This window comes from Apus apus, chromosome 15, assembly GCF_020740795.1.
Source record: "Apus apus isolate bApuApu2 chromosome 15, bApuApu2.pri.cur, whole genome shotgun sequence".
In the NCBI taxonomy this organism is placed as follows: domain Eukaryota; kingdom Metazoa; phylum Chordata; class Aves; order Apodiformes; family Apodidae; genus Apus; species Apus apus.
In genome coordinates this window covers 15,172,655-15,188,803 of record NC_067296.1, presented here as the reverse complement: position 1 = coordinate 15,188,803, position 16,149 = coordinate 15,172,655, and the positions used below count along the sequence as shown (strand labels likewise).

The following is a 16,149-nucleotide window of genomic DNA, read 5'->3' as shown; positions in this document are numbered from 1 at the left end:
GAATCAACACAAAGTTTTACTCCAGGCCACTGGAGAGATTTTTATCTCCTGAATTAAATGATGGGATAAAGGAGATCCCAGCCTGGCTGCCACCCCGTGTACCAGCAGCTCTCTGCCCACAGCCAGGCTGAGTGGCTCCCGGAATTAACTAGAATAATACATTCTGAAAATGACAAAAGTGTTGATTAGCACTTCTGTCTCCTGGCAGTGCTGTGGATCCAGGAACATTACAGGGCCACACAAAGAGGCCTCAGCTGTGGGTGGGAGGTGCTTGCCAGGGACACGGTGGCAGCAAGGGGCTTGTGTGCAATGATGGCATCACCCTGTCCTGTCCACACAAGATTATGTCAGTAATAACGTTGTCATCCCTCTTTCTTGCTCTTGTTCAATTTACACAGTGGTTCATTTTTAACACCTGTTGATTTGCCACTTTCCAGAAGGTCGAGCTCAGCAGTGCTGATAACGAGGCCTAACGAAACTGCAGGTGCCTGGTGAAATGCTGAGCAGGAATCAATGTCCAAGGAGGCACCAGGAGTGGCTGCTGCAGGGCTCTGCAGGTGGGTGTGCAATGGGGGCACAGCAAGTGGAGCAGAGAACTGAGCCAGGGAACTGCCAGGCTGGGCTCTAAATGCTTTTGGAGGTAGATTTTTGGCTCTCATAATGAGCTGGGCACTGTCCAGGCAGGCATGGCTCCTGGGGCCGGGAGCAGGGATGCTCAGCCGGCTGGAGGGGGCATGACCAGCCCTGGCGGCTTGTGGGGACACTGCAGCAGGGGGAGGCACATCTGTCTGCTCCCTCTCCATGCTTATGCATTTCAGTTCTGCAGTGAGGGGGTTTCTGGAGCCCCTTAGACTCGGTGCAGGGCCAGGAGGTTGGTCACGGGTCAATACCATAGCATGAAGAGGTAGGAAAATTTTCCTGGCTGGGGTGATACTACTGACATTCAGGACTTGGCATTGATTGGAGGATGGAGCAAAGCAGCTGGGTTCACCCAGGGTGGGTGGGGTACATCTCCCCTGGCATCTCTCTCTGATAATGACTTTTAAGCCAGAAGGAATGGGACAGACTCAGCCACAGGGATCTCAGTGAGGCAGTGGCAGAAGCACTGGGGAACTTAGTGTTTGAGCTGGAGAAGATGGAGCATAAAAGAACTGTGAGGAGCAGTAGGGAGTGGAGAACGGGCAGGACCGGGAGAAGTGATGGACAGGAGGTCCCAGGGCAGTGCCTGGGGAGCAGGCTGGGACTGGGATTCGTTAACACTGCCATTAATGAGCTGGGCAGGATCACGGCGCTGCAGGGGGTGGCCGAGGCTTCCAGAGAGAAGCTCAGCAGGGCTTGGCACGGGGATTTGGCAAAAACAAGGCGGAGGGCGCTGAGTGATGCTCACAGACACTGGGATGGGCAAGTGCCCTTTGCCGAGGCACAGCGTCCCGAGCCGGGACCGCGCCGTGGCTGGGAGGAGCGGGGCGTCGGGAGCGGCTCCTGCCCGAGGCGTCTCTTTGGCTGGGACGCCTCCCGATCCGCTCCCGATGCGGCTGCCGGGGCGGGCGGTGCAGAGCCCTGGTCCCCGCAGCCCGTCCCCCGTCTGGCTTCGCCCGCTCCCGGGAGGGCAAACGGGCGGGACGCGCTGTGGGGATGGGATCCCCGGGGAGTTTCGGCCAGTGGTCAGTGAGGTCATGACGGCTCAGTCAGATCCCTGAGGATCCGGCACAGTACGTTCCCAGCAAGCTGGAAGGCCCGACAGGATGACACCACCCATGCCCGTAGACTGGGAAGGGGTAGGATGGGAGTGAGAACCTGTGACAGTGGCATTTCACTCTTAAAAAGGGAGAGGGATCATTCTGCCAATGGCTGCAGCAGGCAGGGCACAACAGGGATGAGCCTGGGCTCCATAGATTTGGGTTAATGGTTGGACTTGATGATCTTAAAGATCCTTTCCAACCAGAGCACTTCTGTGATCCTGTGAGCAAGCAGTGGTTTGGGCAGGACCATCCTACCAGCAGCAAGACACTGGTGGTGGGCAGGAGAGCCAGGCTGTGGCCACGGCTGGTGCTGGTGGCTCTGGTGGTAGCACTGGGCAGGGCAGGGCTCAGGAGCCCGGGTGAGGAGCCTGACACGTGGCTCTGGGCAGGACACAGCTGTTCATTCTGCTCCATGAGGACCACACTGGATGCTTCCCTTCAGGTTTATTAACATTATTATCATTAATCCCACATTAATGAAAGCACACAAACAAAATGCCTGTTGTTGTAATGCAGGGGGTGGTAAAACCCCCCTGGCAAAGGGGGCAGAAAATCCTCGGCACAGGTTTGCAGTCCCAGGGGATGCTCTGAGCATGGCTTCAGGGAACATCACTGCTGTCCTGAGGGACACTTGGTGCTTGCAGGGACAGAGGCACTTTAGGCAAGGAGGCCACAGCAGCACAAAGGAGATTATTGACCAACCTCACATGGCTGGTGAGGGGGTTACTGCCCTTCCACAGCAGGATGACTGCTAAATATGGGGATCTGAAGGACTCTGGGCACAAGGGTTGGGCAACGGTTTCCAAGGTCCCACCTCTGAGTATGGAATGTCCCATCCAGTCAGTGACTGAGACTTCTACAACTGGAGAGAAACAGCTCCAACAGGGAAGGGACTGGTTTTACTTGGCATTTGCTTTAGCTGGACTGTTGGTGTGGTGGTTCTCCAGATAAACAATCTGGGGGGCTTTTTCAGAGGGGCAAGGTGGTCTGGGACCCTGGAGGTCCTGGGGCAAAGCCAGGCTTGCTGCTGGGGTGTCTTCAGTGGAGTTCTGTGAGTCTGAGTCTTCAGAGGAAAAACTGCTCTGGCTGGAAACCTGGAAGTACTGGGTGGCTCCTGCAGGCAAACTGCGTGTGCTGGGGGCTGGGACAGCCCCGTGGGGCAGAGTGTTGGGACACAATGGGGCAGCACCTGGAAAACGTGCCCGGGGAGGCAGGGTGAAGGGCTGCCTGTGCGGGGGCTGGCTGCCCTCCTGGCTGAGGTGTCCTGCAGCTCCCAGCTGGGCTCGGCTCTCGGGCTTGGGGAGGGAGCTGTCAGCAGAGCTGTGGTGGTGGCAGGCATGGTCACCCTTCAGCCCATGGCAGCGGGGCTGCAGGGAGCTTGGCTCCACACCCAGTGTGGGGCTGGGAATGGGTCCTGGCCCCCGGAGCTGTCCTGGCCCCTGAGCACTGGGCTCTGGCTGTTCTGCTGTCCTCCAGCCCTTGGGCACTGCTGGCTCAGGGCTGGGGGTTGCTCTGCAGACTGGAGCTTCCTTGCAAGGGGCTGCAGAGCCCGAGCTGGGCAAGCCAAAGGCATCTCCCTGCCCATCACCTGGTGCTCCCCAGGCCTCCTGCAGCTCTGCCAGCATCTCCTCCAGGATCTGCCGGCTCACCTGGTAGCTGTGCCATGCCTGGGTCCAGACTGCCAGCCCTCGGCTGCTCTGCATCCTGCACACCTGAGCCTCCATCTCCTGCAGCTTCTCCAGGGCAAGCTCCACTGACAGCTTCTGGAAGGAGCTCTGCAGGCACTGCAGGGCCTGGCCCTCCCCACGCAGCCCCCGGCCCCAGCACTGCCTGCAGCCCACCTTCAGCTGCCGGATCTGGAAAAGACAGGGAAAGCGGCTGTTTTCCTGGCTGCCCAGGCAGCCCCGGGTGCTGCTGGAGAAGATCCCACACGCCCACCTTGCTGGAGAAGCATCCGAGCTCCTGCAGCAGCTCCCGCTCCACCTGCCGCTGCTCCACCCGCCCATGGAACCTCAGTAGCTTCCTCTGGAAAAGGGCTGCAGCCACCTGGAAGGGATGTGCCTCCGGGAAAGCCGCATCCTGGACCTCAGCTGCCTCCTGACACAGGGCAAGGCCGCGCTGGTATTGAGCCTGCAGGGATGAAGGAACAAGCTCCATGCCCAGGGAATGGTGCTGACCTGCTAGGACCTGTAGGCAGGGTCTGCAGATCAGCACTCAACGTCTCTGTCAAAGCTCTATGGGAAATGATCTGGGCAAGTGAGAAGAAACACAGAGAATGGGGATTCTCCAAATCTCTGCTCTGTCCTGGCTGAGCTCAAAATGCACAAAATTCATCCTCCAGTCTTGAAGTCACCTGGCTTCATCCCTCTGCGGTGCAGGTAACTGAAGGGCCTGCACATCTAGGGTCACAGGAGGGACAGTTCCTGGTCACCACATTATTTTATGTCTGATGGACATCCAGGCTCTGCAGCCTGGCCCTGCAGGAGGAAGTGGCTGTGAAGGCTGGAGCACAGGTTGGGAACAGCACTCCCAGCCCAAAGCACACCAAGGAGCAGCACAACCCTCAAAGTCCTGCCCAAAGACCAGCAAAAACTGGACTTGAAAAATGCAGCTTGACCCAGCCAGCCTGGGAACTCCCAGTTGTGCTGAGAAGCCTCGTTCCAAACCTGGGAGATCTGGACTGAATGTATCAAACCTTGTAATGAAGTCTGAACGTTTCTCATGTGGTGTTTTCAGTTTCTGCCCAGCGTCAGGCAGGGGACAGAGCCACCCAGCAGCCATACCCAGGGACATGTGTGACAGAAAATCCCCCTCCAAACTTACTGTTGCCTGGACCAGAAACTCGTTGAAGTGCTCCTCAGAGCCCTGGGTGCTGTCAGGGCTCCACTCCTTCGTGCCCATCTCCTGCAGCTGCACTTCTGCCTCCCCGTCCAGCCAGCCCCCCAGCTGCAAGAGAGCAGGGTGAGTTTGAGGGGAGGCCCATCCATCCAGCCCCCCAAGGTGAAGAGAGTGAGTTGAGGGTCAGGGGGGAACAGCCACCCATGCTGTGCTTCTGTGGCACCTCCCCTTCCTTCCTCAACTGTGCTTCCCATCCCAGCATGGTCATGTAATGTTGTCTCATAATGAAAATCAAAGTCCAGGCAATCCTGTTATTCTCTGGGCTTCATAATCAAAAACTGAGGAAATCTGCCCAAAATGCTCAGCCGTGGAAGCACTGCAGAGAACAACTACAACTTGTGGCACTCCAGGGATGCCCAACTCACCTCACCAAACTCAGCCTCCAGCTCCCGGACCTTTTGGAGGAACTCCAGGCGCTCCAGGCAGCTGTTGGACTGGGACACCAGGCTGTGAAGCTCTTCCTCCAGCTGGCTGTACAGCCCCTCAGCCAACTCCATGCTGGTCCTGGCAGTCAGGGAGAAGAGGGGCCATCAGTGCTGGGTGAGCTGCTGGCTGCTTCTGAAGATGCCAACAGAGGAAATTCTCCAGCTGGCAGGAGCTAGAGATGGGGCAGCTCCTTAGGAGCTGGTGATGGCAAGTGGGAGCCAGGAGCTGAGAGAGTGGATGGGCAAGGACCCAGCACGTGTGGCTGCTGCCAGCCTGGCAGGTGCCTGGGTCAAGAGCCAACAGACCCCTCCCCACCGGCCCCGTGTGGTCGGAGCCCACCCGGCCACAAGGACACCCCCTGGGGTGCGCTGGGCAGCAGGGTCCAGCCCTACAGGTGCCCTGGCACCTCCCCGTCCCGCGGAGCAGGATGGATGCCGAGGATGGGAAGGTGCTGGCTGCCGGTGGGCTCCAGCCCAGCCGGTCAGAGCGGTGGGGTTCGCGCAGAGCGGACGGACCCGGGCGCTGCGGGGCTTGGCCCCATCTAGTGGCTTTTCCCGAGAGCAGCCCGAGGGCTGACCCCGGCCCGCGCCGAGCAACCCGGCAGCCCTGTGCCGGGGCAGGAGACCCCCGCAGGGACCCCTGCAGCTTCCGCAAAGGGAAATCCTGCAAGGGGCCCTCCGAGACGTGAGCTCCAGGCTTGGGGGCAATTTGCAGGGCAGGAGGGAGCCGGCTCCGGGGCTTGCTGGGGAGAAGCTCATGGGGACAGGGCTGGCCCTGGGGACTGGCCCTGTTGGTCAACAGGGGAGGCTGGGGGTCCCCGGCGTTGCACCCCTCTCCCGAAGCAGCCGCCTCATCCTACCTGACGCCGGGTGAGGGTCCGAGGCGGGCGGCCTCCCTGCGCAGCCTGGCCAGCGCGGCCCCCCCGTCACGCTGCACCTGCAGCAGCTGCGGGTCGCTCAGCAGCCTTTGCATCAGCTCCCGGTGCCTCCCGATGCAGGCGGCCACGTCCTGCGGGGGGACGTGGGATACGCGTCTCACCTGGGACCTGGCCTGGCAGCTCCCGGGTCAGCACAGGACAGACACCCAGGGCTGCACCCGAGGGACGGGCAAAGGGGACAGGGGACAGCCCCGCGGCCACGCTGGCAGTGGTTGCACCGATTTTGAGGGAACTGGCAAGATGTCACTGCGTGCTGGACTGCAGACGGGCTCTGTGGAAAGCCCCTCAACCTGCCCCTCACCTGCGTCCCTGCCAGCGTGTCGGGGCTCCGCAGCTCCTGGATGCAGCTCCGCAGCAGCTCCGACGCCCGCCTGAGGCCGCCCGTGAAGGGATGGAGTTTCTGCAGTGGGACACAGCAGGTCAGTGGGGCCGGGGAGGGAGGGCAGGCAGTGGGGCAGGACAGCAGCCTGCCTGTGAGGAGGAAGAGGAGCAGTGCCAGCGCAGGGAATACCGCGGGACAACGGGTTAAAGCTAAGGAAGATGGGAGTGTGCAGATGGACGGGCAGCTACAGGCAGCAGCAGCCAGGAGGGGGCTGCCCTCCTGTGCTCAGAGCTCTCTCCTCTGTCTTCCCGTTCCATTTGTTTTCCAAGGATGTCTGAGGGACACGGAAGCCGCGGTGGGGGCGGCGAGGCACTGCAGGGAGGTGAGGCGGTGGTGAACAGCGTGAGAACAGACACCTGAAAGAATTGAACCCACTCGCCGTGGCAGTAGGGGAAGGTGCCGTCCAGCTCCGGGGGCAGCTGCGAGCTGTCGACGTAGCGGCCCAGAGCCTTCAGCGATGCCAGGGTCTCCACCTGTGGGACACGGGGCTCCTGAGCACTGGGAACACCCCCAGAGACAGCCTGGAGCAGGGAGCTCTGCCCGGGGTCCTCAAACAGGTCTCCAAGCAAGGGGACCTAGGGTCTCTGAGGTGGGAGGCTCCTTTCACCCTGGCTCTGCTCTTCCCACAGGGGACAACAGAGGGACATGAGGAGGGGACAGAGACAGGTTCACCTGCAGCCCAGGCAGCTTCTCACGGTGGGTGACCAGCTCCTTCTCGGCCAGCAGCAGCACGGTGTGGATGCAGCCTGGCGAGATGCTCTGTGGGAGGCAGGGAGAGTCAGCACAACAAACCCCACAGCACAGCCCCTGGGTCACCCAGAGCAGTGCCAGGGCTGGGCTGCCCAGCTCAGCTGAGGCTGCTGAACTCATTGCAAAGGAAGAGGCTCCTGCACTTATTGGCGTGGGAAATGGAAATGGGTGGCTCAGGCCACAGCCCCGTTCCCCATCCACCAGCTCCTCAGCACAATGGCCCAGTGGCAGAGCCTGGTGAGCTCACACCAGTGAGGCTCCTCCATGCAGGAAGCTTTGGGACCAGCACTGAATTCACTGGACAGGCTGCAGCCAAGCCCTGAGTGGGCAGAGGCAGAGGACACTGTGACAAGGGGACCGCCAGGACAGAGCAGGGGGTGCAGCACTGCCTCAGTACAGGCACAGAAACCCTGCCAGGATGAAGAAACAACTGCTGCAGAGCCAATTTCCAGGTGAGCTCAGCCACTGGGATGCTGGAGGGGTTGGTGGCTTGCCACAGGGCTGGGCAACAGCGGGGAAAAGGACAGATCCTGCAGGACTGGGAAGGGATCGCCAACACATCCATGGCACAGGCACATGGAGCCCTGATTACCTGGACGGAGCGAAGGGCTGAGAACAGGACAGGAGCAGGTGGCTGCTTCCTGGCATCCACCAGGACTGTGAGCCCATCATCCTTGGCTTCCCGCCTGGCAAGGGCAAACAAAGCAGGAGGCAGATGGCACTGATTAGAAGTGGCATATGAAGTGGGGGTCCTCCCACTCCAGCAGGACCCACTTGAAGCCCTGTCCCACATGCCCAGGCAGCAGAATGAGGGTAAGCAGGGACCAGCAACTGCAGGCAACGGCCTGGTCCCCATGGGATGCCCCAGTCAAGGGAACTGCTCTCAGCAGAGGCACAGCACTGGGTGCTTGGGGCTGGCTGCAGGAGGGACAGTGGACATGATGGGGACCATACAGGATGTGCCCAAAGCAGGGTGCTGGGCATCATCCATCCTGGCTTGGCCTAGGGACTGCCTGGGTCCCCCAAGCTGAGAGGCAGCTGAGGGTCCTGGCAGATCCTCCTGGCCCTTACCTGGGGAGGGAGCAGAGGTAGAGGATGAGCCTCGCCAGCTCGGCAGCTGAGCACCACGTGGCTCCCCAGGCGCTGCCGCCGGAGGTCACCTGGAGAAGGGCCCTGCCCAGCCTGTCTGAGCTCCCTGTGGGGAGAGGGGCCAGTGACCTCTCTGGCAGCCACCTGCTGGCTGCAGACCCCAGCTCTGAGCAACCCCTGGGGGTCCTGGGGCTCCCATTGGCCCATCTGCCACTCGCCAAGCAGGGACAGTGCTGAGGGGCCTGGGAGTGGGCTCTGCCACGCACGCACGCACCCCCCCCCCCCCCCCCCCCCCCCCGACCCCTGCCCCGGAGGGGCTGCACCAGCCCACAAGGGCTCTAGGCATCAATGCTGACCCTGGAAATACCAGGGCAGAGCTGCTAGGGACGTTTTTCCTGAAAAAGGATGGTTTTGTCACTGTTCTTCAGTTCTTGGGAAAAGGAAGAAGCCAAATGTTTAGTGTTTGGCAGCTAAAAGCTTAACAGCTTCACTGGTGAGGAATGGTGTGGGAGGGCTTGGTGCAGCTGGGAACCAGGGCAGCTGCTCCAAGCAGCCTGCATGGCTTTAGGCTTTTGATTTTTTTGCCTAGCTGAAAGGAAGTTTTCTGCCTGGGGGCTTTGTGGCCTCCAGCAAAGCCCTGAAACCTTCCTCCAGAAAGCCTTCCCCAGCAGCACAGTGTTTTCCCTCCAGGCCTCTCCCAGCCTCCCACTCGGGTCTGGAGGTGCAGGTACCTGGCAGGCAGATGATGCCCGAGCGCAGCAGCCCGGGGTGCAGGTCCTGCCAAGCCGGTGGCTCCCGGCCAGGGCTGCCCGTGCTGGCTGTGGAGGGACCGTTCTTGCAGCTGGTGCTTTTCGGAGACTGTTCCTCCCCAGGGGCAGCAGCCGCCACATCTGTACCTGCTCGTGGGGACAGAGAGAGGAGCTGGAAATGTGCAAAAAGGCAGAGAAATGCAAAAGCCCCCCAGAGCCCAGGCAGGCACTGCGGCCCCCTTGGACGGTACCTTTCCTGGCTGGCTTGGCTCTGCCCATACGGGGTGAGTAGATGGCCGAGACCTTCTTCCAGGCCCCTTCGTGCTCGCTGGTGGCTCTTTCATCCCCAGGGGCTGCCCCGAGCCGCGGCCCCTTCAGGAAGGAGAACTTGTGGCCAGAGCCCTGGGGGAGTTTGTGGCTGCCCTGCCGTGCCACCGCCTCGGGACTGGCTGGCTGGGGGTGGCAGGTGAGGGATGGGGGGCTGTCAGCTTCCCTCCCACACCGTTCAGGGGTCTTATGGGGGGTGGTAGGGGGTGGCTCAGGGCCGGGACCATCTGGTTCCTCCAGGATGGCTGCCATCAGCCCAGGACCGAAGCTCACCGGGTTCTGCAGCGCAGCCAGGTACGAGTCACGGTGGCGGCACCGTGGGCTGTGTGGCCCCAGCTCCTGGCCCAGCTTTGTCCGCAGGCAGGGGGTGCAGGGACCCTGCTCTGAGCTTGGCATCCCCCTGCAGCACCAGGCGCCTGCTCCCGGCCCCCCGTTTGCCCAGGGGAGCTTTGCCTCTGCCCCGGCCCCCATGCGCTCCGGTGGGCGGGTGGGCTGCAGGGACCTGGCCAGGAGGTCCAGCTGCTCCTGAGAAAGCTCCAGCAGGTCCACGTATTCTCCTTCCAGGTTCTGGCTGATGATCTCGCAGAGGCTGGGCATGGCCAGTGTGGCTGTCTTCTTCCGCCGCCCAGCCTGGTCCACCTTAATCAGTCCTGGGTACTTTCCCTGGCTTGACTTCCAAGAGCTGACCTTGCAGCCCGGGACAGTGCCTGCAATGTTGCCATAGGGTGCTGGGGTGTCGACTGTGCTGCAGGGCATGGGTGCAGTGGGTGCTGCTGGCTCGGCTGCAGGTTCAGGAGCAGGGCTGTGCTGAGCCCCTGTGGAAGCACCATCAGCTCCAGCCTTGGGCTTGTCGATGAACTCCGGCGTGGCGATCTTGCTCCAGGGCAGCGGGGTGATGCCGCTCTCGGTGGCCACCAGGCAGGTGTGCAGGGGGGCCCTGGCCTGGTCACTGTTGATCTCCTCCAGCCACTCGTTGGTGAAGAGCAGCGTGTAGGTGGCCTCAGGGACCGGTGTCTCCTCCACCGTGCGCAGGTCTCCCGAGAGGTGCTTGAGGGTGATGCGCGCCGAGTGCTCCTCGCAGGGCTCTGCTTGCAGGTAGAAGTCCCCAGGGCGCAGCAGGAGGGGGTTGAGTGGTGCCAGGTGGACGACCACCTTCTCGTGAAGACACAAGGGCCAGCCTTCGTGGAGAAAGATGCAGTTAAAGTAGGGAGCCTGGGAGGGAGGAAGAACACTGTGTGTGAATGAGAGTCTGTGCCAGCTCTGTGCCCTCCCAGCCTTGCTCACTCCCACTGCCCGGCTCTGCACTTCCCAGGAACTGAAGAGTCTGGTGACTCGGTGGGATGTCCCTGAGGTGAGTCAGAGCAGGGACCTGCAAGCCCACCCCAAGCCCGCAGCTGTTCCCAGGTGCTGAGGGCTCCTCACATGCTAACAGAGGGGAAAACCCCACTGGAGCCTCTTCAGGGGCAAGACAAGGTGACCCAGGAGTCTCCCCACCCTTATTGTGGGGACAGCATCAGGCTCTGTGCTGGCACCATCCCGGGGAGCTGGGCACACCATGGTCCTCTCTGCAGGGAGGGGATGGGAACAGGGAGGGGGACGTGCAGAGAGGGTATGGCTGTGTGGGTGTCGTGGCAAACCCCCATGGCCAGGAGCAGGGGGCTGCAGGGCTTACACAGGCTGCCTGTCGGACGTGCTCGAAGAGGCGCTTGGCCGGGATGAGGAACTGGAGCAGGCAGCAGAGCCCATCACCCTGGTAGCTGGTCTCCAGCAGCCGGAACACCTGGCCCAGGACTGTGGGGGCCGTGGCCTCGAAGGGCGGGTAGAGGGCCTGGAGGGCACCCTGCACCGCCGCGTCCAGCGACCCAGCATCCTGCGGGAGAACACGGTGGTGGCTGGGACAGCAGCCCTGCAACAGGGCACCATCCCCCCAGCTGGCAACACTGCTGAGCTCAGGGGGCCTCCAAACCTTCCTGGGCTGGAAACTGAGGAGGAACTGGGTGCAGAGCGCACCAAGCACTGCATGGCCAGAGGACATGAGCACAGCCAGGTCCAGTTCCCAGCACCAGGCTGTGGTTTGAGGAGCCTGGGGTGAGCCCCGAGTGCAGCTTCCCACCTGGCTGCAGCCCAAGGGGTTAAGCTGAGCCAGACACAGCACAGGGACGTGCTGGGCTCTGCAGCTTGCTGTAGGAATGCAGCGGTGGGAGGAAGGACAAACATCGGGAGGTGGAGAGGATGTTTCAGTTCAGACTCATCACTGAATTCGCTGAACTCAAGCTTAGCCCTCGGAGCCTTTTCTGGGAAGCACTTTGCTGGTTCCATCCCCCTCTCCTGCACTGCCAGACCCTCACAGGATGCTGGTTTCATGCCACACGTAAACTGGCAGTTCTGAGTTTGCTCTCCCAGCTTTGCAGGAGATGTTGGCTCCGCAGCCCCGGCTGCTGCAGTGGGTACATGGAGGGAACCCACCGGTGGCTGCCATTAAATCCCGTTACAGACAGTGCAGGGGTGACCATGGACATGGCTGCCAAAAGGAGCCCAGCAGCAAGTGGGAAAGGCAGAGAGACCTCTCCCCGACTCTGTGTGTGTTATTTCTGCAGGAGAGCTTCAGAGAAACAACAAATCAGGCTGGGGCAGGTGGGCAAATGGAGCCTTTTCTGCTGGAAATGGTGCTGCTGTGGGGAGATGCAGGTTTCTGCATGGTGCAGGGTCAGGCCTGGCCAGGGATCCGCTGCTCTGCAGCAGGATGCTTCTCCTGCAGGGTGCGATCTGTGCTACCTCTGCCAGCCATAGGGTACAGAGGAGCCCCAAGTTCTGCCACCAGCTGCAGCCCATGGCCATCCTGAACTTATCACCTGGGGCTGGGCTCCAGATTTCTTGGCAGAGGGTCCCCAGCACTGCAGACTGCAGGGACCAGAATCCGCCGGGCAGCCAGAGCAGCAGCCAGGTCCTGCTCCCCAGGCAGCCACAGCTTGCCATTGTCCCTGGTCTCCTGTACAGGCACCCAAGAAGTCAGGTGGGATTAGCTGGAGGTGAGAGTAGCTGAAGATGGGAATTAGTTTCAGGCAGCTAATCCCTGGCCTAGGAGCCCATACAGAGACAAAGTGGCCTTGGTTAATTCAGCTTAATTAGCTTAAATGCTCTTTAGCTATATGACTTTGCACTCATGTTTTGGCTAATTCTTCTTGACTTTTTCTCCATGTTTCCACAGAGGAACCTCCTGCCCTGGGGCCTGGCAGGAGAAGCCACTGGGCCAGGGCAGAGCAGGAGAGCAAAGCCCTTCTTGGGGACCGTGATCGAGGCTTTCTGCTGCTGGACCACAGGTCTGCTCATGCTTAGTCTTTGCTCTGGAAGAGACCTTGCTTTGGAAATCACCTTGCTCAGGAAAAGCTGGCTGCAGGGTAGATCCCAGCTCCCTGCTCTCCCTTGCTCCCATGGGGTCCTGGCACAGCCCAGTCTGGCCAGGCATCCACCACCTCCTGGCCTGTACCACTGAGCATGATTCCTTCCCTGTCTCAGCACAGAGGTGAGGAACAGCCACCTGTAACAGCAAAGGGGGATCCCTCCCACTCCTAATGCTTCCAGGAGAGATGGGCTGGCCCTGCCTGCCCTGCCTGTGCCAGCACCCGCTGCCCAGAGCATTGCACAGCCCTGGCATGTCCCAAAACAGTCTCTCTTCAAACTGAACTAAACTCCTCCCAGCTGAGCTCATGAGAAGAAAGCAAATGCAAAGAGGAGAAGCCAGGTCCCCTGGGACCGGGGTTGCTGGGGCTCTGCTGCAGGCTGGGGGCCATGGACAGCCCCAAACCCACTGACCCCCTGGGAGGGCCCCACAGGGGTATCTGGTGGGGCCACATGCTGCCAGCAGCTCCTCCCAACACCCTGTACTTCTCCTTACAACGTCCCCCCAAACCCCAGACCAGCCTCCTTCAGCCTCGGCACACACGGTCCCTGGCCTTACCCCATCCCGCACTTGGTGTCTGGGGAGAAGTGCCTGGAATCTGGGTGAACCATCTGAGACAAACATGGGGTGTCTGGGGGATGGGACAGCCCTGCTGCAGGGAGAAAAGGAAAATCTTCCGACCCACCACCAAAACCGCACAGCCCAGGGACGTGCCAGAGGAGGGATCAGCTGGATAAACAAGGCTGCTTCCCTGTCAATGGAATGAAAACGCCCAGGACTTCATCCAGCAGCAGGACAGCGTGAGCCAGCGCCGGGAGAGAAGGGCTGAGGGATGGAGGCACCGGGGCAGCCCGCCCCGGGCTGGGGAATGTGTTGGCCTGCAGGGACTACAACTGTTTTTGTGGAGTGTCACAAAGCACCTCATCACTAGGGGAGGTTTTGGGGGAAGCCTGGCACAGCGTTGCTGCCTTCATGGAGAAGCTGAGACCAGATCGGCCAGGAAGCCATGAGAAATCCAAAAGCAAGGAATCAGCCCAGGTCTCTCTGCCAGCTGCAAGGGAGCACAGACTGAAACAAAAGGCATTAAGGAACATAAGGAGATTTACATTTGCAATGCTATTTCCATTTTAATAAGCCAAAGTGCTGTTAAATAGAGATTGATATTTCTCCCCAAATACCCATATTTTTTCAAGTGGTTTACACCAACAAGACGAGCTGGGTTTTGGTGCTGTAAAGTTGTTTAACTGTTTAACTCATACCCAAAGCCACCGGGTGACTCAGCTCCATACCCTTCTCCCTCCTGATGAGAAAGGAGTGAGGTTTCAGCATCAGAACCAGCCCTGAATAACAATTCCTCTCCCACAGCTCTTGCTGTCAGCCGCTTTGGCAGGACACGATGCAAATGCTAAGGAGCAGCCCCAGCTCAGTGGAGTGGGAGGCATCACCCGGGAGCCCAGGACAATGGCACATGCCAGCTGTGGTGACATGAGATGGCCAGCCCGGGGACACTCTGCCGAGCGTCCGGTACCCGCGTGCCAGGCACAGTTCCTGCTGTAGCACCACTCGCTGCACCCCATCCCAGACTTTGCTGGGAAGTTGAAGCTTCACAGGCTGCAGCACAACACTCTGCCCAAGGGGCCAATGGCCACCTCTGCCTTCGCTCCTGTCCTCCTGCACACCTGACCTGCACCCCTGCCCTGCACCTTTACACTCGTCCTTCGCCTTCACTCCCGACTTTGTCATCTCTCCACCTTCGCTCCCGACCTCCACCTTTGGGCCCATCATCCATCTTCGTGCCCATCCTCCACCATCGCTCCCAACCTCCACCTTCGTGCCTGACACCCACCCTGTGCTCAGAAGGGCCGGGGGCTGCAAGTGCCTGCAGGAAAGGTCAGTAGAAAGGAAAAGAAAGCAGAAGGAATTACCATGTTTACTGGGAAGTGGCAGAGGGGCCGGGGGGGCCCGGGGCACCGCCGGTCCCTTCCCTCTTCTTTCCCGGGGCTGAGCGCTGCCCCACGGCCGGACTCTCCTGGAGCCGCCCCGGCTGCCGGCACCTCCCCGAGCTGCGGGGGCAGCCCCGGCCCCCGGCCCGGTTCCCTCCGCCCGCCGCGCCGCTTCTGGGGGAAAAAAAAAAGAAAAAGGGAAAAAAAAAAAAAAAAGTAGGAAAAAGAAAAGGCAGAGAAAGAGCGAGCGCGGCGGGGCGGGCCGGGGGAGGGGGCTGGCGGGGGCGGCCCGGGGGAGCGGCGCTGGGACGGGGCGGGGGGGAACGGGACGGGCTGGAGGGGCTGGGACGGACTGGGGGAGAACGGAGCGAGCCCCTGCCCTGTGTGCCCAAGGCGGTGGCTCGTCCCGGGATGGCAGCGGGCAGGGAGGACGCGGCGGCTTCTCCGTTGCGCCAGGGAGCTGGGGGCTGCGTGTGTGTGTGTGTAAGACCCCTGCAGAAAACCCCGCGGGGGGCGGCAGGAGGGCGGCTCCCCCCGGTGGGTCCCGCTCCCCTCTCGGGGATGCTTCACACACCGGGAGAAGGCAAAGCTGCGGGTGCCGGGATCCCGGGTGCGGGGGTGTCGGGTGCGGTGTGTACACGCAGGCACCCGCTGTCTGCCGTGGCTTCACTCTCTTTAAATAAACGGGGGCTGGCGCTGATGGGAACCATCCGGCCTGGTTTGTATTCAGAGCACACTTGGCACAGCAGAGTTCTGACTCTGAATGGGCCTGACAGCACAGCAGGAGAAAAGCGTCTCTTAGTGCTCTTTGGATGTTTCAGTGATGGAAAGTACCTACTTGAAGGCAGAATTGTGTGATTTAACAACCAGAGGTTGTACAAAAACAATCAGCATAAGAGCCAAAGCCACAGATTAGGTCTAACAAAACCCACTGCTGCTCAGCACAGCCCTTCCACCCCGGGTCTGGTGCTCTTGGACCCTCTGCTCCCTGCTCAGGCTGAAGTTGAGTTCACTGTCACGTTCATGGGCTCAAGGATGGGCCCGGAGCTGGGATGGGGGAAAGGACCCGAGACGGGTGGGACAGCCAGAGCGTGGGCCGTGAGCCGCCAGGGAGTCTCGGTAACACACATTTGTCCAGGGGTTAGTGAGCGGCCAGAGGACAGGCTGTGAAAACAAGCCGCGGCAGGAGGAGGTGCAGCTGGGTTGCTGGCTTGCTGGGAGGGAGGACGGCGCCAGGGAGGGCTTTGCGTTTGCTTCCCATTTCCTTGGGAGCTAGTGAGAGCCCTTTTGTCACCAGCACAGATCACGAGTGCTACAAGGGCCCAGGAACGGTGGCTGTGCCTGTGGGGAGCGGGGCTGGAGTGTGTGGCTGCAGCCCATCGTGGGGCTCAAGACCCATGGGCACCACCGCAGCTCCGTGGGTCTGCCCAGGAGCCCTCATGCAAACCGGGGCCAGCTGGGCCAGCTCCTCCCTTCCACCCCAGCAGCCAATTGCTCCTTTAATTG

The 16,149-nt window shown here is 60.9% G+C and overlaps 1 protein-coding gene across 3 annotated transcripts; it reads right to left on the bottom strand.

Annotated features, from left to right (window-relative positions):
- Window positions 1–1,988: 1,988 nt before the first annotated feature.
- Window positions 1,989–14,807, bottom strand: KIAA1755 (KIAA1755 ortholog). Of its 3 annotated transcripts, none has more exons than XM_051633022.1 (15): window positions 14,626–14,807; window positions 10,973–11,170; window positions 9,574–10,512; window positions 9,225–9,426; window positions 8,956–9,120; window positions 8,207–8,330; window positions 7,728–7,821; window positions 7,058–7,144; window positions 6,742–6,858; window positions 6,305–6,403; window positions 5,926–6,074; window positions 5,006–5,144; window positions 4,566–4,688; window positions 3,681–3,872; window positions 1,989–3,598 (listed from the first exon to the last, which is right to left on the bottom strand). In XM_051633022.1, exons 1-15 carry the CDS (start codon window positions 14,626–14,628, stop codon window positions 2,642–2,644), a joined length of 3,588 nt encoding a protein of 1,195 aa, XP_051488982.1. In that variant the 5' UTR covers window positions 14,629–14,807; the 3' UTR covers window positions 1,989–2,641. The 3 variants fall into 3 exon arrangements, with proteins under 3 accessions (XP_051488982.1, XP_051488983.1, XP_051488981.1); XM_051633023.1 differs by having other exon boundaries at window positions 9,225–9,345; XM_051633021.1 differs by having other exon boundaries at window positions 9,225–10,512.
- Between the last annotated feature and the right edge of the window lie 1,342 nt (window positions 14,808–16,149).